Source organism: Lutra lutra, chromosome 1 (assembly GCF_902655055.1).
Source record: "Lutra lutra chromosome 1, mLutLut1.2, whole genome shotgun sequence".
Lineage (NCBI taxonomy): Eukaryota > Metazoa > Chordata > Mammalia > Carnivora > Mustelidae > Lutra > Lutra lutra.
The window spans coordinates 140,351,861-140,374,595 of record NC_062278.1 but is presented as its reverse complement, the minus strand read 5'-3'; the positions used below and the strand labels follow the sequence as shown (position 1 = coordinate 140,374,595).

At 37.4% G+C, this 22,735-nt stretch overlaps 1 protein-coding gene across 2 annotated transcripts in view; it reads left to right on the top strand.

Moving 5' to 3' along the window:
- ZNF385D (zinc finger protein 385D) overlaps positions 1-22,735 on the top strand; it is a 917,929-nt gene that overhangs the window by 817,980 nt on the left and 77,214 nt on the right. For both annotated transcript variants that reach the window (XM_047737891.1, XM_047737898.1), the window contains one exon: positions 18,874-19,036. In XM_047737891.1, coding sequence (XP_047593847.1) covers positions 18,874-19,036 — 163 coding nt within the window. The remainder of the gene's footprint in view (positions 1-18,873; positions 19,037-22,735) is intronic.

Sequence of the window (22,735 nt, the reverse complement as noted above, 5' to 3'; positions counted from 1 at the left end):
AGTAGGGCAAAGTTTCTTATGTCAGCAGTTCATGCGACAGACCAATGATGAAGCGACTTCCTCTGCTCTTGTTAAATGGCGAAGTGCTTATTTCCCAGTCCATTGGGAAGATTTAGAGCTGCAGCGTCCAGGGCGAGGGCCACCTGTTCTTCCACACACTGGAGGCTTGGTACTCCATCAGTGATTTCAGGGACCTGTGATGGCTTGTGGCCTTGTTTGTCACAATACTTTATGCATAACTCGTCAGTTGATGGTAGTGATTATATCCATCTTCACGGAATACAGACTCCGGGTCTGAATCACAAGATCTTTAACCCTTGAAGGGCAGGACCCCGTGCGAGGCAGTTGCACAAACTCCGACATCAGAGGTTAGTGATACTTTTGGAATGTCGCGTAACGGATTTGGGGGGCTATTTTCCTTTGTAAAAGGTTTTGATTTACTACCTTACATGTGTTTTTGAATAACAGCTCCTAAATCGTTTCTGGCCATTGTGGGCATTCAGTAACTGTTGGATAAACTGAGTATGTTCTGGAATGAACTGGGGAAGGATAAACAGAAATGCAAACAAGAATGTGATGCTGGAAGTTGCCGCGCACGTTTCAGTTTGGAGCATTTACTCAGGATATTATATTGCGTACAACACACAGATACAGGCTTCTGCACAAATGCTGCCTGTGCGTGTTCCAGATATGGGGTACAGATGATTTCATTTTAAAAGTATTTTCCATTAGGCTTGACAATTCATATTGGAGCTATAGCCAGGAGGAAGCCAGAATGTTCCATTTTAAAGAATATTTTAAAATCTAATTATCAGAAATCTATATTTAGTTAAATATGATGTTGAAGAGAGTAAAACTTGCAGCATGTACTATTCATCATTGGGTTCTCCTTCCCACATACATCTTTTCATGCACCCCCGACCTCAGGCTGACATCAGAATGAGCATGTGAAATTGCTGATTTTATAGGTCAGAAATGATCACATGTTGGCAACTTAAGATGATTTATACATATGTGCATGCAAATGCATTTTGGTTATTCTAACAGCGATCTAGTGTGGGAGAAGCACACTTCATATGAAAGTGAATTGCTCTTTTTGTTGTTTCCTTTTAAAATGGAAATCTGGAAATCTCCTAACAGCCCCATAACCTGCAACCATGGTTGGTCTACATGTCATAATAATAACAGTATTCTGAGCAATAATAGATGTAACTATCATGTATTGAGCACTTATAGTGTTTTGAAATTCACGGACTCCTTTAATCCTTATGATAATGCCAAGCTGACCAAGGACAGGGACTGAATACCGCACCCCCCCCTCCCCGCCTTTTAATTCCCATCACCACAGCCGTAATGTCTAGCACAGAGTTTAGTACATGGTGTGGGTTATAGCAATGTTTGACAGAAGGATGAATGAACGGGTAATCATAGATTGTTACTTCTACTTTGCCAATGAGAAACTTGAGCTTTATTTATTTTTTATTTATTTATTTTTTGTTTATTTGAGAGAGAGAGAAATCACAAGCCAGGGGCGGGGGTGAGGGGGAAGGCAGAGGAAGAGGGGGAAGAAGACTCCCCACTGACCAGAGAGCTCAATCTCAGGACCCCAGCATCATGACCTGAGCCAAAGGCAGGCACATAACCGACTGAGCCATCCAGACACCCCGAAAAACTTGAGCTTTAGAAAGGCTGCATAAATTCCCTGTACCAGCAGCAGAAGGGCTAAGATTGGAACCAGGTCTTCTGAACACAAAATCCACACATTTCATTAAATATTGTGCTTCCCTGTAACCACCATTAAAAGCCACCCTGTTTTCTTGAAAGGTCTTGGGAAAATGTGACACGGATATGAATTACAGAGCAAATGAGGGAGGGGAGTTGAAACCAAGTGTGAAGGTCGTCATGCTGGCATTTAATGAAAAACATAGGACAACTCTGATGCTTATCAGAGGGGAGGTGGTTAGAGGGGGTTGGGTGGAATAGACAATGGGGATTAAGAAGGGGTCTTGTGATGAGCACAGAGTGATGTGGGGAAGGGGTGAATCACTATATTGTGCACCTGAAACTAGTATAATGTTGGAATTAAAATAAAAACTTAAAATAATAAAGTTATGAGAAGAAACATTAAAAATAAAAATAAACATAAATAAATTTAAAATGAATAATAAAAATGAACAACAAAAAACCTTTATTTTCTCACCCAAAGTTAAAAAAGAAACAATAAACTGAGAAGCGTCTTTTCAAGTAATTTTAACAAGAATTAAAATATTTGAGGGAGAAAAAGGAATGTTCTCAAAACACTGTATAGCTTGCTCCCTATTACTTTAAAATGTACCATGATGGCGGCATACTGCTTTAACTGATGCACCTCTTGAGTCCTGAGGGTCCCAAAGAAAGTTCCCACTAAACATCTGAGGGGGGATAAACTGGCATCTGTAAGGGGGAAGACCAAAAATTTGGGGATCGTTTTCCTGCCTGTTTGCAAGCAGAGCCTCTGTATTCCATGTTACAACCAAGTAAGAGTGATTTCTCTGAAACAGATTTTAAGGGGCGCCTGGGTGGCTCAGTGGGTTAAGCCGCTGCCTTCGGCTCAGGTCATGATCCCAGGTCCTGGGTTCGAGCCCCACATAGGGCTTTCTGCTCAGCAGGGAGCCTGCTTCCTCCTCTCTCTCTGCCTGCCTCTCTGCTTACTTGTGATTTCTTTCTGTCAAATAAATAAATAAAATCTTAAAAAAAAAAAAAAAAAAAGAAACAGCTTTTAAGAACATAGCCATAATGTTAACTTGGGAAGATCTAGCCTGTTGCCAGTAAGGAAATCATATATTAGATGACTATACATGTTCACAAATTAATTTTTCTCTCCTGTCTAATCATCTGTCAGTCCCTAAAATGATCCATTGGTCCCTTTGGATGGCAATTGGGGGTTCCTTCCTCCCTCAAATCCTCATCTTCATTTACTACTTTACCATTCTCTTGGTCTACTAACATTCTGACAAGTTGTTCTATTCATTTCCACTAGAGCTGACTCTCCATCGCTGGCTTCCATTTGGTGTCCTTTAGCTGAATCTGCAGCAAGGAAGGGCAACTTTTTAGATCTTACATTGTCTGGGCTCTGGAGGGGGGTACTGAGATTTCTCAAGGTCCTTAGGATGAAATACCCATAAAACAAATATTTTTTTAATAGTGCTAAGGGTCTATTTTAGCATAATTCTCCTAAGTTATTATGAAAACATTTTTAAATATTTTATTTATTTATTTGACATACAGAGAGAGAGAGATCACAAGTAGGCAGAGAAGCAGGCAGAGAGAGGGGGGCAAGCAGGCTCCCTGCTGAGCAGAGAGCCCGATGCAGGTCTCCACCCCGGGACCCTGAGGTCATGACCTGATTTGGGGGAGTTTCATCAGTCACTTGCAGGACTCTTTAGGAAGGAGCAGGATCTTTTGATTTATTCCGTCAAAATCAGATAGGATAACAGAAACTGAAGTTCCATTGCCCTGTGGTAAGAACTTATTACCTGGTTTCAGTGAGTGTCTGAGAAAACCCTCAGTCATGGTTCCAACTTTGGTTTCAGGTAGAGCATTTGGGGAAACTGGGTATGCCAATCATACCAGAAGAATATTGACTTAGAAAGAATCGATAAAGAAATATATAGAAAGGATGATTTGGGTCTGTCCAGTCTATGGTTTAACACCATTTCTTGGTCTTTCTTTACTCTAGGCTCTCCAAAGAAATACCCAAAGAGGCCCAAAGAAAGATACATCACATTCTTGATTCTTTTAAAAATCATATAACATGCAGTTTTTCAGAGTACTTTGGTCCTCATTTAGTCAAAGACTAGCTAAAAAAATAAATTTGCAAACTTAATTGTGTCTATCTGTTCATACTCTGGTTCGTCTTTTTTCTGGCCTACATTTATCCAGATTTAAAGCATAATAAAACAGTAGATGCATTTGTTAGTTTAATGTAATTCTGGTTGCTGTGTAAATCAGTCAGAAGATGGTAATAGCTCTAGGTATGCCTGCGTGGCTCAGTCAATTAAGCATCTGACTCTTGATTTCAACGCAGTTCATGATCTAGAGGCTGTGTGTTGGATTCCACACTCAGTGCAGAGTCGATTTGAGATTCTCTCACTCACCCTCTGCCCCACCCCCTACTCTTTCTCTCTCTCTCTCTCTCTCTCTCTCAAATAAATAAATAAATAAATGAAATCTTAAGGTTGTATAACAGCTCTAATAAAATATCTAATAACAGATATTATTAGATAATAGATATCATTGTCTATTATTATTATTATCTAATAAAGGAAGATATTATTAGCTCTAAAATATCTAATAATAGATATTATAAATTTTCCTCTGTAACACCCAAAATATGTGTAGTCCCTCCATTGGCACATCTCTTCAAACTGGTGATTCAGAAATCCAGGTCCTTTCATCATGTGGTTTCAACATCTTTAGTGTGGCTTTCAAGGGGCTATGCTTGTTTGCATCCAATAGGAAGAAGGGGAAAAAAAACCTGGAAAACTATGCTTGGGAAGTTTTGGTGAACTGAGGCTGGACACACTGGTCACTTACATTCACACTCATTGTCTGTCACTCAACCACATAGCCACTTACGTATAAGAGAAGTGTAGTCTGCCTGTTTGCCAAAGAAGAAATGTGTTTTTTCTATGAGTCCCTGACATTGTGCTCCAGAAAGTAGGCAGTATGTCACCAAAAATACCCTGCTTTGTTTCTATGGTAAAGGTTGAGGGCCATAGGAGAAAATAGGAAATCTGTTCTATCAGAGAGAACTTTTTAAAAATTTTTAATCTTTTCTCCTCTTCTGGTTATATACCTTTTTTTTTTTCATTTTCATAAATAGCTGCATTAAAGACAGAACTCTTTGAAAAATTTTTCTTGTTGTTTTGGAAGTATCATGAGTTTTGGGGACCAAAAGACCTGACTTCAAGTGTTTCTTCTCTGGCTCACTCCTTATGAACCTTGGGCAGGTCACTTAGACATTATGAAGTTTAGTTTCCTCATTTGTGAAATTAGTATAATAAAATCTAATTTTGAGAGAAACTGTGAGCTTTCGGTAAACTCTGTTCAGTAGTACATAGAATATATTCACTGGCAAATATTTGGTAGCTATTATTATCATTACTAGGGTACTTTTCTGTTCTTTGTTCCTCACCTGAAAATCTGTGGGAAGGATTTGATCAGTTATGTTCATGCCAAGCTGCTGTAGCAAATAGAATTTAAACTAGAGAGACTTGAGAACATAGGTAGATATTTCTCTTTTACTAATTTTTCTGCAGTGAGCATTTCTGGTTGTCAGGCATCTCTGTTCCATGTGGTTTTGGTGATGTAGCAAGTCATGGCCACTGAAGACATGGAGGATACTGAAGACCAGAGGGTATCCAACTTAAAATGCTAATCTATAGAGGAAATCCTAAATGTAATATTTCTATGAATAATTAAGATTGGACCCTTATTTAATCTTTATCTAAAAGTTTGCTCTCAAAGTAACAAATAAATCTGAAAAGATTAACACTAGATGGTTTGTGTATAAGTTATTTTACATTATCCCTTCTCTTTATTTAAACTTTTAAGATTTTCTACTTCAAGGGCTTTGTTTAAAAAAAAAAGTGAAAGTATTTTGAAATAACTCATTGATGATATTGAAAATATTAACTCATCTCTGTGCTATTATGAATGATAGAAGCAAATTGCAGGTCTGTTTCCAGATATCCACTTATAATATGGAAACATGTATTAGTAGAATTAGATAAGAGAATAGTGCTCAGTTCAGCATGAGAGCGTCAGATGACAAAGTTTGCATCTGGAGATACTTAAATTGGTAATTCCATGACCAAACATTCGGAAACTTCACGCAATCCAAATCTTCCCCAAACCCATTGTTCCAATCAATTGACTAAGCATTAAATTATCCCATCCTGTATTACAGTTACCAACAATATATGTATTGTAAAACCCAGAGGATACTTCCATGCTCTCCTTTTTTTTTTGTTTTTTAATATTTATTTATTTGAGAGGGGGAGAGATAGAAAACGAGTGGGGGAAGGGACAGAGGGACAGAATTTCAAGCATACTCCCTGTCCATCACCGGGCTCCATCTCAGGATCCTGATATCACAACCTGAGCCAAAACTGAGAGTCAGATGCTTGACCGACTGAGCCACTCAGGCTCCCTTCCTTGCTCTCCTTTTATCTGATATGGCAGCAGTCGGTGCTGATAACCATTCTCTTCCAGAAGCTGTTATCTCTCTTGGTTTCCAGGGATACCAGATTCTTCAGGGTTTTATCCTATTTTCATTGTTACATCTTCTTCATCTCCTTTTCTTGATCCACTTCCCATAATGCCTATCTATATTTGGGATGTCCCACAACATAAACACTTGTAGCATACATAAATACTTAATAAACAGATAAGTAAGTAGATGTGATCTTCAACGTTAAGGCATGACACTAATAGCGTTTCAGGAAATGGGAACATAATGAGCAGAGGAGCCTGTGGAACCCTTCCACTTGGAAGATTTCAGGACTCACCTTCGAAGGTACAAACACAGCTTTGGCTAAACAACCACAAAGAACAGGGTTTCCACAATTCCTTATTGAAAGCTGAATTTTGGAACAGTTTTTGCAAACCTCATGCTTGATTTTTCTCTTGGTTTCCATGCAGCTTGAATCACTGACTCATTCTTGAAGTTCTTTTGTTGTTTTAATACATTAAATTAGCTCATTACAGCTGAATATGTAGTAGAAAATAGCATCTGTTTACACTGTAATAATATAAAAATTACTTACTAGTAACAGAATAAAGAGCAATTTGCAAAAGCTAATCATATTTGTGCACTTGTCTGCAAAAAGTAAATTGTTAATGTATGCCCAAGAGGGGAATCACTTGCTGGTTTAAGCATTGGGAGCAGTGATATTAAAAAGCACTACTTAAAACAACTCCTGTATTTAAGATTGGATCCAAATAGTCCAACCTGTCATGAAAATACAGATGCTTATTAATTTTGTTTTGACCCTGGTAAATTCAAACAATCTGGGGATTCAGATAATACTATGGAAAATCCAATGGTTAGAAATTTCTTAATATTTACATAGTCAAAGTTTTAATATCTTCTTATTTAGAGAACACTCTTTTTTTATTTTTTTTTAGTACTAATCACAAATACTATTAGAAAAAAAAAATGTGGGGCGCCTGGGTGGCTCAGTGGGTTAAGCCGCTGCCTTCGGCTCAGGTCATGATCTCAGGGTCCTGGGATCGAGTTCCGCATCGGGCTCTCTGCTCGGCAGGGAGTCTGCATCCCTCCCTCTCTCTCTCTCTGCCTGCCTCTCAGTCTACTTGTGATCTCTCTCTGTCAAATAAATAAATAAAATCTTTAAAAAAAAAAAGAAAAAAAAATGTAAAAAGCACGCCTATGTATCCCCCAAAGCATTAAAATTAAAGGTCTGTTCAAAAATTGAAAATTAACATTTGAATATATTGAAAAATTAGATAAAGATCTTAGATTTAGTAATCTTGTGGAGTTCTGGGTTTTTATTTATTCACATGTACAAACCAGAAAGTGCTTAAATTTTATAATTATTGACTTTTAGATGTTACGTGTATACAGATTTTTTAAAACAAGACTCAGAGAACAAACTCTCCTTTGGTCATAATAGGTAGAGACGGTGTTAGGTTTTTGGTTTGATTTTGTTTCTCACCCACATTTATCAGGAGGAAAGAAAGAACTCTAGATGAAGTTAATCTTTAAATTCCCTTTTCCAGATGCCAGGATGAGACCTATTCAACTAAGACGGTCTTACTTCAGACATGTTAATAATATTCATTAAGCACAGTTCTCTCTTACATTTAGTCAGCTGCTGATTAGTAGTCCCATCCTACCTTGTTGCTTTTGACCTACTCTTTAATAAGATTTCTGTAAATGGCTAATTCCATCCATTACAGTTTTAACTCACAGGACAACCTACTGCCGTGTCTGGAGGCCACTCGTTGTAGTCTTCAATAGCTGGGCTTTACCAATCCTCATTTTGCTGCTCTAGTGATAGTACTTTTATCTTTATGAATCAAGCCTCTAGAGACCAAATGCTGAGATATGGAATTCTATATAGCAGAGAGAATCGTGTCCCTTATTTCTAGTTAAATTATGGTGGTGTGAGATTAAAAAAGGAATGATTCACTCTGCGGCTGAAACTTGAAGATTTTAAGCACTTTAAGGAAAGACTTTTTTTTGAAGCTAAGTGATGAAGTATACTTGAGCTCAATGAAAAATTTGGAAATTGTTTTCCCATGCACTATCAGCCGGAGTCTTCATTAACTCATTCAAATGTTGCAGCTGATTAAGGATTGTGTTTCACTGGTTAAACAGGAAAAATCCTTTATTTGCCTTTCAAATGGTTTCAGTTACCATCTGTTTCTGATAACTCCCCAGTTTAGCTCTAGCCTAGACTTCATCTCTCAACTCGTGACCACATAGCTAAGTGCAGAGCCTACACCTTACTGAGATGTTGTAAAGACTCAGGAACTCAGCATATCCCAACCCGACTTATGCTCTTTCCCCAAACACTGGGACCTCTTTCACCACCAACAATTCTAGGGATGGAACCTCCAATCATGTTTGAAGAGGCAGTAATACACGAGGCATATTTGAGACCACCTGTCAAAGTTCATCATCAATTCTTGACATTTTTAACTCACATAGTGAGCAAATCTGTGCATGCTTCTGTCTCCGTTTTTGCTTTCATCATCTAATTCTTAGCTATAGCCATGTCTTCCTTGGGCAACTGCAGTAGGAATCTGCCCCTCTGCTCCTTTCCCACTCTGGCCCTCCTCCTCCTATCCAGCGTTCTTTGCTCCTGCTGGGGTGATCTCACAAAAATGTAAAAGGTTTGTATTTTTTGTATAGCCTAAAACTGTCAAGCAGCCTTTCCTTTGAACAAAGAGTAAAAAGTACAATCTTTTTTTTTTTTAAAGATTTTATTTATTTATTTGACAGACAGAGATCACAAGTAGGCAGAGAGGCAGGCAGAGACAGAGAGGAGGAAGCAGGCTCCCCGCTGAGCAGAGAGCCCGATGTGGGGCTTGATCCCAGGACACTGGGACCATGACCCGAGCTGAAGGCAGAGGCTTTAACCCACTGAGCCACCCAGGCGCCCAAAAAGTACAATCTTTAATCAAGCCTACAAGGCTCTCTGTGCAAGAGCTGACTGGTGCCCTGTGACATTTCCTGATGCCTGAAGGCTTCACATTTTGGGATATGAACAAACATCACATAGTTTTCCATACTTTGTTTAGAACATCAGCATTGCTTTATTGGAGCTGGTATGGAAAGAATTGAACTAGGTAGACCCTCAGAACGATGCTAATAATAGCATCTAAAACATGAACCTAAAACAGATGATGAGTAAAATTATATGAATTAATGGCCACAAAAATCAAGAATAATTTCTTGTTCATGAGCTCAATATCTATGCACTATTTAGCCTTACTTATGTCCTTTGCAAGATGAGCTACTATGAAGTTATGTAATAAGGTTGTCCTCCATGTTCTAGTCTCTTTTGGACTGGCAACAGGAGCTGTGTTGTGGTCTTGGAAGTTAGACAGATAGGTGCACACCCTGCATCGCCCTTACTATGTGGTTGAGTGGCTCTAGCTTTCCATCTCTCCATTTATAAAATGCTCAAGTTAAGTGTGTAATTCCCTCAAAGGTCTTTGCAAGAAATGAGTGAGAATGTTCATATAGAGCCCTTAACACACTACCTCGCACAGATGAACATTCCACAAATGCCTCCTACAAACATCCTCTGTGTAAAGGAACAGCAGGATCTTCTTCATGCATTCATGACACACAGAGCTCTTCCTCCAGGCGTCAGTTAGGAAGAAATCCCTCTGGCCAGAATTCCACCAAGGACTACTGATTGCCCAAGGGGGATGCTGTGCTTTTAATAACCTCACCATTTATGGAAGCTTTCTCTAAGCACTAAACTCATGGAATTAGTGTTGCTAACACAACTCATGCATCCCTGCTCAATCAGGGAAAATAAATACTTTCTTATGCAAGGGGAAAAAATTTTGGCATAACAAGAAATCGGGCATTTATGCATGCCCGGATAATTCAGTCTTCTAGGGTCATAGCCACTATCTATTCCCAGCTCACTCTTCTTCCAAAAATTAATACAAGGTCAAAGCCATTTCTACCTGCAACTTTGGTTATAAGTTAAAAACAACAACAACAAACACTGTTTTCTGTCCACCAAATATTTTCCTAAGTCCAAGAGACCATTATTTGAGAAGTTGGATGATTTTGCTGGGTTTTGCCCCCAAGTTGTCTTACCTCAGACCTCTTTGGTCAAAGAATGTCTTGAGGTGGGGGACAGTGAGCATTACTTCTCTTATTTAAAAATATTTTCTTCTCTTTCTCCTAAACCCACAATTTCCACAAAATGACAATTTATTCACAATTTTTTTTTTTAATTTCTGGAGTTCTAACCTAGGCACTAAATTGATTTATACAGATGAACTCTAGCTTTCTTTTATTTTGACCAAAGAAACGGGCCATTTATTCTCATTGTTGAGCCCCCATTCCATCCCAAGGAACCTTAGGTACTTTGAGATCACTTATCCCATTGAATTGCGTGAAGGCTTTGCCAATTTTTCTAACCATTGGTGTGTTTTTTCTCCTGATTTTCTAGACATTCTTTATGTAATGTGAAGTTTAACCTCTTTGCAGTAGGATTTGCAAGGATTTTTCATAGTTTTTTCAAATCTTTTTACTTTGCCTTAGGTATTTTTTTATAGAGAAGATGTGTAAATGTAATTTATCAGTCTGACTTGTCTCTATTCCCATTACTACAATAATGTCTGGCTACAGTTCTGTGAGTCCTTTGTGAATGAACGGGCAGCAGCTGGAATATAGGTTGATTATGCCTATAAGGGTCTAGGTTCTTGAGCTTATTTGTCATCTCATTCTTCATCTTTTCCCGGTATTGTCGAAGTACTTCAGAAAACTGTTATGGTGCTTAACACTGACAAAACATCTATCTCAAATATAGATAGTTATTTGTGAACCCAGTGAATCTAATTAACAATTGCGTATCTTAGAGGTCATATTTGGGACAAGTTCATTAAAGTTGCAATAAGAATAATTCTCAAATTTTAGGAATTAGAGATTAGAAATGCTACAAAATAATAGAGGGAAGCCTTTCCTCGGTTTATGGAAAACTAGGGAATTTAATCATTTTTTCCCCAATGGAAGGTGCTCTTTTTTTCAGCAAATACAAGGTATATATTATTATGTGGGTTACCAGGGAGGAAATTGGGTTAACGATGTCATAATTAACTTCCCTGTATTGTTTTAGATGATAAAGTATTCCGTTTTGAAAGTTTAAAGAATGTTAACAGAGAAGTAGCATTTTCCAAGTACTGAAAATGCTTATATAAGAATTTAGTCTTTCAGAGAAATCTTAAATTGCAGACTCAACACTGGAATAATTCATTACATTTCCTGGATTAAAAAAGAATTATTAGTTATTTATCAAAATGTTTAGAATGTAAAACAATCTCCACTTATTCCTCTGCTATAGTCCATGCAAAGAGAGTTCCTGTAAATAGCACAATTTGTGGTTGATGATAAGCTTTCTCCCTGAGAAAAAAATAATAATTTGTGTTTGTGCCAGATGCTTTTCCAGCATTAAGTGCCATAAAAATTCCCTAAAGTGTGTTCAACAGATAAGGCAAAGTGCCAAAGAATGGCAGAGAATTAAGTTGAACCCTGTTCACATACAAAATCCGTTGAGACACCATATGCATATTTCCATTTTAAAATCAAAATGTTAAATTAATTCAGCGTGCATTTAATAGGCACCTATTCAGAGATCCATACTAGGTTCTAGGGACAGAATGATGAGTAACACCAGGTCTTTCTCTCTCTGCTGAGAGAGTCATTCTCTATTAGAATAAACAGACATTGAACTCTTCTTATGTCAGTGACATAAGTGTTATAACACAGAGATACTCAGGACTCTGTGGGGGAGGTGACACGTGATGAGTAGACATCTGCCAAATAAGTAATGGTTCTCCAGACAGAAGGAAGGAGTCACGCAAAGGCTTGGAAATTATTTCCTCTTGTGGTATGACCCTTAAGAGAATAAAAGGAAGAGCTATGGCTCCCTGAGCTACACAGCAAGCAGTTGTTCTCTCCAGAGAGCATACATGGTGACTGTGAGGGGTCAGGACTGCGGGGTTGTGCCAGGGGGCAGGTAGGTTGCCTGGAGGAAGAAGTTGGGGGTTATTTAGAGGAAGCACACATGCCATGCAGGGAAGTAAAGCCCTTTTTCTCTGTTACTGATACCAATACCTATGACAGCTTGACCCTCAAGTATAATTAGATTCAACATTTCTAACTCCCCTCCCACATTTTAAGTGGTACGTGACCAGCATATACTGAGCAGAATGGTAATCTATGGGTTTTGTGACAGGATATTAAATACTGGTTGAGTGGTTAGACAAAGTGGTTTTTCTGATTTCCTTACAAAACGTGTTTGTGATTATATCACTGGAGTTAAAACTCATTAGAAGTATTAGGCTTACAAAAAGCTTCCATCAATATTGACCAAACTTAGGCAAAGCCAGATGTTCCTTTTGGCTTCATGACATCATCTGCATTCCATACTTACATCATGCATCCATACCAGAGCCCACTGTGAGCCAGTGCCCCCGCCAGTCAGGGCCCCAACCAAGAGAGGTCAGTGGATTTGGATTCCAAATACACAAAAACAGTGGTTTCACAGCAGGAACCAGATAGGACCTCTCAAATTAGCTTCTCGCACTCAAGTAAGTTCTGTACTTTAGCACTAACCTTAAATACTTGAAAACATTAAGTGCTCACTGCTTAAAAGTCATGAAGTCTGTAGATGCATTGAGAAACTTTGATAAGATAAGTGAGTCCATCTAGATTACTTTTTTTACAGCTACATAAGTACTTAGTGATGAGGTATTTTCTTTGCTTATAAAAAACTGAAGAGTTACCTAATGTATCTGAGAAACTGTGACAACCCTCTCTTCTTTTTCTTTGTTTATTTAGAATTTCTTTCTTCCAGAGGGTAGTGGTCGTGTATAAAAATCACTCTACTTTTGTGGCACTATCTCTTTTGTTCTATTTTTTTTTTCAATTCCTGTGACTCTTACCGTTCATTTCTGTATTGAAAAGTACAGAAGACAGGAACACATTTAAAGTAAGGTATCAATCACTTGAGCTCAGAGAACACTCTTAATTGAATCATGTTTTTTTACTTCAGCACTCGGTGCAAGGGAATTTTCATTTTTATTCATAATGCAGTCATCTACTTACATGTTAACTACACAATCAAGTGTTAAAATAAATTATTAAATATTCTTTATGGGACCTGTGATTAAGTGATAAAAATATCTATATCACATCATTTTCCCCATTATGTAAGAGAATTTGAAAGGTACACATATTCACAGCAGCAAGGCAAGTGCAAAACAATGAACTATTCTGTCTTCTAAATTTCTTCTTCAAATATTTTGTTAAAAGGAGCAACAGGGGAGGCACTCTCTTAACTTACCTGAGTGGTCTTCATTTGTCTGCTGGCTAGAAGTCTCCCTTGGGAAAAGAGCCCTAAATACATAATGAAAGAAGCTAGACATTACTAACACTAAGTCAGTTGGATGCATGTAAAATAGTAGATTAGATACTTGTTATAGGAACATTTTAAACGTTGTGCACAGGGCTTGATTTTTATTTATTTTTTCATACAGCTGGGGCCCCTGAAAAATAAACCATAGCAAAGCATTCAATATAAAGGTAAAATAATGGGGTCAGAGGGTCATTCTGCAATAATAATTAGCTAGAAAAGAAAAGGTAAAAACTGGAAAGAGAAAATTTCAAGGACTTGGGAAGCACTTCTATGGGGTTTTAGAATTGCTTGAAGGTTACTAAGGTTGATTTGCTCTTTTGCATCCATCCCTCTTTGATAGAAGTTCCCCAACTACCTGTGTGTCAGTTATTTTTTATTTCTTACTATGACTTGTTTTTAAGGAAAGGAACTTTTGGTTTTTCTTGGGTGATACCCATTGTTCACATTAATAAATGTTAAATGATTCGATATTAATCTTTAAAAATCTAGACTTTGAGGGATGCCTGGGTGGCTCAGTTGACTTCAGCTCAGGTCAGATCTCAGGGTCCTGAGATTGAGCCCTCTGTCTTCCTTGGGCTCCACACTCAGCGCGGAGTCTACCTGAGATTCTTTCCCTCTGTCCTTCCCCATCCCTCTAAAATTAAATGAATAAATATTTTTAAAAAATCTAAACTTTGGTTATTTATTAAAGAAGGGGCCATCTTTGAAGGAAATGCTCTAGCACATTTAAGATGCATGGTTCTGAAACTTTAGTATAGGCTACAAGGACCTGGAGAAGTTCTAAAACCCACTTTGCTAAGCCCCCAGCTCCATTGTTTCTGATTCAGAATGGATCAGATGGAGGGTGAGAATCTGCATTTCTAGAAAGATCTCAGCTGTTGCTGCTACTACTGGTCTGAGGACCACACTTTGAGAACTAATTCTTTATTTATATCAATGACAATGAAGCTGAGAGTTGATAATAAAAGAATTAAGATACAATAAGGATAGAATAACAATAAGAATAAGAATAGAATAGAAATCTCCTATTGGCATTTGCAAAAGTAATATTCAGAATATTTAATAAGCTGCTGACCAACATAAAATGCACACTTGTCCTAACCTATAGGGCTGAGTCTGTAAACACTGCCTCAGTATTAAACTTGAGAGAGTATATACAACACGTAAAACTGTACATGGATAAATCAAAATGTTGAACTTTTTCCTGAAGGAATTTTTAATAATTCCTAAAATGTAAATCTAAAGTAAGTTGTTTTAGAGTTTAGGATACTATATCATGTTTTATCATTTTCTTCTTTATGTCCAAAACAACAATTTAAGCTAGAATTAAAAATATCCGATAATTTCAAGAAAGAAGGAAAGAAACAAAGAAACAAAGAAACAAAGAAAGAAAGGAGGAAGGGAGAAAGAATTCCTCTGACTTAAGTATTATCCCTCCCCTCCTCAAAAAGGATTACAACTTGTCTAGTAACTACTCTTTCTTTTTCTGATGTTGCCTTTTAATATGATAATGTTCATTTAGTTTTAATGCATTTTCGTATATGGTAAAATTACATGATATCGCAAGGTAACAAAGGCTACCATGTTCCTTTTGAGATCACATGTGTTCATGAAGACTAATTGGTTATGGGAACTAGATGCGTGTGCTAACAATAAACTTAGTTTTTAAAAATCATATTAAGACACCTCATATTAAAGAGAGGTAGAGTAAAAACATACAATGTGTTAGTGCTAACTAGATAAAATGATAGATGGGGTGTCTTTCCCCAAATTTTCAGTGAGCTTCATAAGATAAAAGTGATTTAGCAATTGGCCTCTTACTTAGATAAGTAAAACAAATGTGTGTATGTGTGTGTGTGTGTTTAAAAGAATGAGACTCCTCTCCCACTGTGGGCCATGTAACAATTATTTTTGTCTGCTTTGGACTTCAGTTGCATTTAAACTTGAAGCCATTTTGAAATGCTAAAGATGAAATTTGAAGATGAGAAAGTCTGACTGGCTCCTGATAACTGGGATGTGGTGATGACATTTAAAGTGGCATCATTCTATTCTACAGGAATGTGTGCGCATATCTTTAATGTCAGCACTTGCCTTTGGGATGACACTTGTTAGATTTCATGCTGTCATGTGCTATTTCAAGGTTGGTAATAGTGATGTTTATTATACAGTACCCTAATATCACACTCATTATTTAAAAGGAAGCTATCAAAGCCCGGTTTCTATTGTTCTGCTCACGTCTGTGTGTACTATGATCACCTGATTATGTTTTGGTTTTAAAATACGGAATGCTGAAATGTGCCATAATGAAGTAGTACATTTATTTAACCTTGAAACTATTCTTGTGAAAAATAATGGTTTGGTCGTGTCTGATGGTTTCCAAGTTTCCAGGGATGACTTGATTCAGAAACTGGCTAATAATAGGAAACAACCCTGGGGGGAATATAGGGTGGTATGGGGCATCCAGTGCCTCTGTGCCCAAAGGAAAAGCAGCTGAGGTCCAAAGAAACATCTCTGGCCAACTGCTGTTTTTTCAAAATCTCCCAGCAGGACTCCAGCTTTGTCTATAGTTACAGAAATATTAGATGGGGCTGAATAATTTATTCAATCCAGGAAGTGGTCAAAAGGGATAAAGAGAGCTCACTGGGTGTACTTCCTTCACGCAAGAAACACACCTTCATACAGCCCACCTGTATCAAGATGGATCAAAAGTTATGGGGTCAATATGCATAGACTAGAAAAATCTAAACCAGGAAAACCCAAGAGCTGTCCAATAAATTCTACAAGCATTCAGTGAAAGTCTATGACAAAGGAATGCGAAATATCCAGGAAGGGCTATCTGTTTACATTCAATTTCCAACTTGTATGCCCACATCCTGTATGCCCTGCATCATCGTAATCACCTCCAGGGCTGTCAACCCCTTTTTACTTTATATTTCCCCAAATTTTACACATCCAGATCTCTCTGTAGCACTTTGGATCTTCATTTATTTTTCAAATTTAGGGAAGGCGTAGTTACTTTTTTTTTTTTTTTTTTTAGTCAGATGATTTTTAATTAAAATAATTATTATTATCAAGATGCTTTGGGACTATTCTTCAATTAACAAGTGAGTAAGCATTTTTTATCTTTTTTTTTAATGGATCAGGTGTCTCACTTGGGAGCCCACCAACTATTGCTCATTCTGTCACCCCCTTTTCCTCATGACTTCCTGAGTCATTTCACTGAGCCTGAGTTGGAAGCATTGGCTTATCTGTACCTGTGCAGAAAATATTTTGGGGGTGTAAGTACTTTCTTCACTTGCAGAGCATTTTTTTGTTTTTTGGGGGGGTTTTTTGTTTGTTTGTTTTTTGGAGTAAATTTCTCAATATCCAAAATAGCGAGATTCACCTGGTCCTATGGTGTGTTAAAACAAAATCTTGTCTGATTTGAAATCCTACTGAGAATGAAGATTTGTTAGGAACCCTAAAATGTGTATTTTGGTGGTGAAATAGAGATAGCACTGTTAATCTAAATCTTCTCTTTTAAAATGTATTTTATACAAAACATTCACTTTTATGTCAAGGGTAGGAATGCTGACAGAAGAGGAGAACTTCACTTTAAGGGAAGTAGGTAGCCAGCTGCCTAGAGAAGATGACTGTTTATATTGTGGATTTAATTGAATATAGCATATTGCCCTTAAAAGATATGGCCAAAGGACTTGATTTATTAAAAAGGAGAACTAGGCAGAAAAAAAGGGGGATGCAACTCTGTCCATCAAAGTGGACATCATTCTTTATGTAGAATCAACCCAATCCAATCTATCACTGGTTCTTCAATTAACTATAGCAAGTCTTAACTTCACATTTTGGCTCATACTATGTCTTTTGATGTTACGTGTTGTTGGAAAACTTGTAACTGATGCATGAGTGTCTTCTCTGTTCAAACTGTTTCTAATATAATTTCCATGTCCAGTATTCTTTCAATAACGGTACCTAGTCCTTTGAGAACACTTGTCAGAATGATGCAAATGAAGGTGTGGGTTATTTATTTATCTATTTATAAAAAGATATTTTACTGTAACCCTCCCTACCACAGTTGCTGTGACAAAGAGGAGAGTGTGGTTATTTTTTTTTTTTTTCTGGCAAAATGGAGCCAGAACATGGAGTGGAACATGGAGTTTAAATAAGTCGTGGGAAGTGGTAGGTAGTCTAACCGATACAATCCTCCACTGAGATTTCTTCTTTGTGAGGAGACTTTTTAAGGGTTTTGAGCTGATCTAAGAATCTGATTTAAGAATCTCCCTGCCCTCTCCCATTCCACCCCAAGCCACCAAGTCTTCCTTTTTTCCAATAAACACCAATAAACATAGAGTTCTTTAAAATGATTTTCTATCTCAATTATATGTGTCTCTAGTAACAACAACAAAATCGTGTTAAGAAAATGTAAACTTGGGAAAATGCATACTGCTGTTGAAAAGAAAATCCCGGAAATCACGGATAAAAGAATAGTATTAGTGTATTGGCCCCATTAAATAGTCAAAACACACTGGAGCCTCCTAGAGCATGAAAGACCCACATGTTTAAGGAATGCCACTCCCTTGAATTTCTCAGGCTACCTCTGTAGGAAGCAAGGAGAAAGAAAGAATCAGGAAATTGCCCAACTTCTGTGTGCTTCATCTGGACTTAAGCAGTGCATTTTCTTTTGAACTCTCGAGCTTCAGTCTTAGTCTCTGGGGTGTCCACTTCCCTTATTATATGTGAACTTTTCCTTGTAGACACCTGTTGGGGATCGTATTAATAAGACACACTGTAGAAAGAGAAAACACATTTCCCCAGCCAAGAAGGTGAGAGCTACTCTTTTTTGTGGGGCCCTTGTTAATCTTCGGGAGCCCATCATCTTCTGTAGCAAAACAAAAGCAATATGAGTATAGATTCTTACCTTTTTTTTCCACTCCACCAAGAAAACGTTGTCAATGTGTTAGTGTTCAGCTACATTTCTCTTAAGACAAACAATAGAATATTTCTTCCTTGGGTCCAGAGGTTTCAGAACGTGATTCCCGTTGCTTTCTAGCATCATTCTAAATAGCACCCTACTGTTCGGCCACCGCCAGAATTAGCTTGAATGGTACCTATTATTGAAAGGGAGTCTGTATTTGCAGTAATACAGAGAATGCCAGTTTAGAAATGAGCCTGATTGCATGGTTCATTTTGTTCTCCTTTGTAGAGCCAGGCTGCGGCCCACTACAAAGGCACGAAACATGCCAAGAAGCTCAAAGCACTGGAAGCCATGAAAAATAAGCAGAAATCTGTAACTGCCAAGGACAGCGCAAAGACTACCTTCACCTCCATCACTACCAATACCATCAATACCAGCTCTGACAAAACAGGTTAAGCGATGATCTTTGTTGTTGTCATCATCGTTGTTTGGGGGTCCCTTCCCTTGTCTAGCCCCATGTCTGTTTCCTTATGTTCCTGCCACATCAATTCATGCTTGATCCATCTTTCTGCGTAATGGTAATTGTTTCCCCTCCTTTTTCCAATACCCTTAAGCAATTGATTAAGATAATCACTAGTTATATTGCAGATTTTACATTCGAAATGGTCCTGGGGCTGCTTTAGGGGGACACGAAAGCATAAAGGCACTTGAAGCCATGTTTCTGAGAAGCAAACCTTTTCACTATGTATCGTTTCTGTCTTGTATGCAGCACCTTAGCCTATAACCGCGTGGCAGATTTGATTTAACTGTGAGTACACTGCAACGTATGCCAAATGAGTCGAGAAGGCCCCGATAAGGGCATTATTACTGACAGGACTTATTCTCATAAATCCCAAACACTGCATTGTTTTAAGTAGTGGCTGTGTGATTCTGGGCTTGTTATGGCTGGGTAACCTTCCCTCTGCATACCCAGGTAAGTTTTATTGATACCAATTATTCTTTTTAACAGAGTCTTCACAGGGAAATAATGGCCTCTGAATGGCCTCTTGGGATAGTTCCTGCAAGCAACCAGTTTATTCATGGCGGGAGAAGCCAGTGGGGTTTCCCTAAGCTGACATTTTTAAATATAAGCCCGCTGGTCCTCAATATTTACATAAAAAGAAGTTCTGTGTGATTCATAGATGTATCAATAATACATCAATTTATAGAACACAATGGCTGGTACCTGTCGGTTGTTTTCTAATCCCTACAAAGGACGATGATCAAGAAGCATTTATGTCATCATCAATAGTAGTATCTTAACTAGAAGAGAATCTTCCAGCCATAACTGATGAAAATGTAAAATGCTACAGTGAACAAACAGACCAGATTAAAGCAACTTTATTACACACGGTGGCATCGATTAGACACATATATGCTCCTCAAAGGTTCTGGAGAGATGTGTGCTCCTCTGTGAATCTGTAAGGGATAATGATGTTTGCTTTGAGTTCCCATGACACATGTCATGTCCTTTACCTAAGTATTATTGGTAGACGCATTGTGCCCCCTACTCCCTGAGAACCCCATGTACTCTCTGAGGCTGAGTGCACCTGTCATCTCTGTACCCTGGAACCTGGTCTAGCATGATGTAGGTACTGAGTGAAACATCTGTTGAATGGCTGCATTTTCTCTCACTCCTTTGGTTCTCTGATTCATCCAGTTTTCTGTCACAACATACTAAAGGGGGGGGGAAAGCTCTTTTCATGTTCAATTCTTTGGTATCCAGAGCAAGAGCTGGATTATGCCATCTTATTAATTCAGATGTAAAACCTTATTAAGAAAGCATTAATCTTTTCTCTATTAACTGAAAATTCACTGCCTTATTTTGGGGGCTGTAGGGGAATGAAGAGTAATGAGGCAGGTGAGTGTAATTTCTGCTCCTAGATATCAGGGTACAAATTGGGATCCCTAAAGCCGTATTGCCATAAAGAATTTTTTTTTTTTTTTGCAAAGAGATAGGAAGTAGGAAGGGCAAAAGAAATTAGTTTGATATAAAGAGATGGGATTTAATGTAAAGTTTTTGCTTGTCCCCAGTCTTTTCTGTTCTTAGCTATTTTTATCAGTTGCTATTTGGGTTATCTTGTCTCCCCCCCCCCCTTTTTTTTTCCTTGACTCCTCTTTAAAATGAAAAAAAAAAAAAACCCTGTTAAATTGAGGATTCTCTTCATTTAAAAATATATTTGTACATAAAAATATATTTGTACTGCTAACTTGGGTTAGGAAAGGCTCCCATGTATATTGTCTCTGGATTATTTTTATTAAGAATGATTTTGTAAAATTAGTAAAATGTGATTTAATGCGTCTGTGTCTTTTATGTGTGGATAAGTCCATGAATCACAAAACAACCTTGCATATTATGCAGTTGGGTTAAATTTTTATTGTTAAAAAATACATGATCTGTGATTCTAGAGTCTTATCTCTCTCTCCCTCTGCCTCCGAGTATTTAACTATTCTAGGAAACAAGAATAATAAATGAGTTATGAATTTATGAATACATAACTCCATCCCTCAATCTTAGACACTGAAATGGAAAGGTTGGCAGTCATCAAGCTTCTGTCCTTTTAGAAGTTAAATGGAAACAGGTTTTGGATTGGGCCATGGAGAGAACCTACATTAAAAAAAAAAAAAAAATAGACTCCCACCAGAGAGGTCAGCACTTACCTAATGGTTGGAATGGTGTTGAAATGGTGAAGGACCCTTTCAAGATGAAGCTAAGAAAATTTCAGAAGGACAGAAAGGGTAGCAAAGTCTGTAAAGTTTGTACAAATATCCTGAAGCCAAAGGAAGAAAGTTATGAGCGTCAGATTTACCTTGCCTTCCTAATTCATGGGAACTTATACCCAGGAAAAAAGTCATATAGGTTGAAAGACTAATAATTTCAGCACACTTATCAGATGTTTTACACTGAATTCTGTCCTTAAATTGGGATTTCAACAAATCTACCTATGAGAGGTAGCTCAAGACAGCTCCCGTCATTTTATAGTTTTCTTACCATTTGTATTGCAATATAAGTTAGTTGCACCTATGCTGAAAAATTGGAGTTTTCTTAAAACTGTTACTTGTCCTTTATTACTGTCTGCTCCTTCATATTGATTAGGAAGAAATACAACCCTGAAAACAAGATGGGTCTCTGAGCCAGTTTCCTAGAATAATCAAATACTTGGAGGCAGAAGGAGAGAGAGATAAGACTCTAGAATCAAAGATCATGTATTTTTTAAGAATAAAAAATTTAACCCTACTGCTTAATATGCAGGGTTGTTTTGTGTTTTGTGGGCTTATCCATACAAAGAATATATAGATGCATAAAATCACATTTTACTAATTTTACAAAATCATTTTTAATAAAAATAATCCAGCTGTATAAAAAAACTAATTACATTTAAAAATGCGAAGTATACAATGATTTGATAGATGAGCACCTTAAATAAGGGTGGACAACAATAGTGAAAAAGATAAGAAATAGTGTGGACTTTAATTAGAACATTGATTTGGAGGTTTTCCTGGGATTCTCTAAAATACAAGAAGTAGAGTAGTCATAATAAGCAAAGTTTCAGTGCAGAGCTGCTTGATAAAAATAATTTTGACAGACAATTTCTCTTAAATTCCTAAATCATATATTATGGGTTTTAACTGGTGCCTTAGGGTAACAAATATGTCTACATGACCTGTGGGGTAAGTTCTTATTCACGAACTATAATTTTGGGATTTTTTTTTTTTTTTTTTTGTCATAGCTTATGTCAGTCTGCCTGCTGGCATGGTAAGCAAAAGATAATATTCAGTTATCAACCACCAACTGCTCACAGAAAGCCTACTTCCCCTACCTCTAGGCAAGATGAGACTCCCTAACATTAAAGCATAATTTTATTTCTCATAATCTAATGAAGAGTGTTAGGTTAGTGAATTAACACAAAGAAAAATTTCCAGACAAAAATAATATGTTTAAAAATATATCAAACACTTAAAATTGTTGGTACATAAGAATGGTTGCTAATCATTAGAGATAATTCAAAGAGCAAACTTTTCCAAATGTGGCCAAAATGATTATGTCTCATCTAGCAAGTTTTTTCTTTTTTAATGTCAGGTTTTTTAATACAGAAAAAGTAATGAGAAA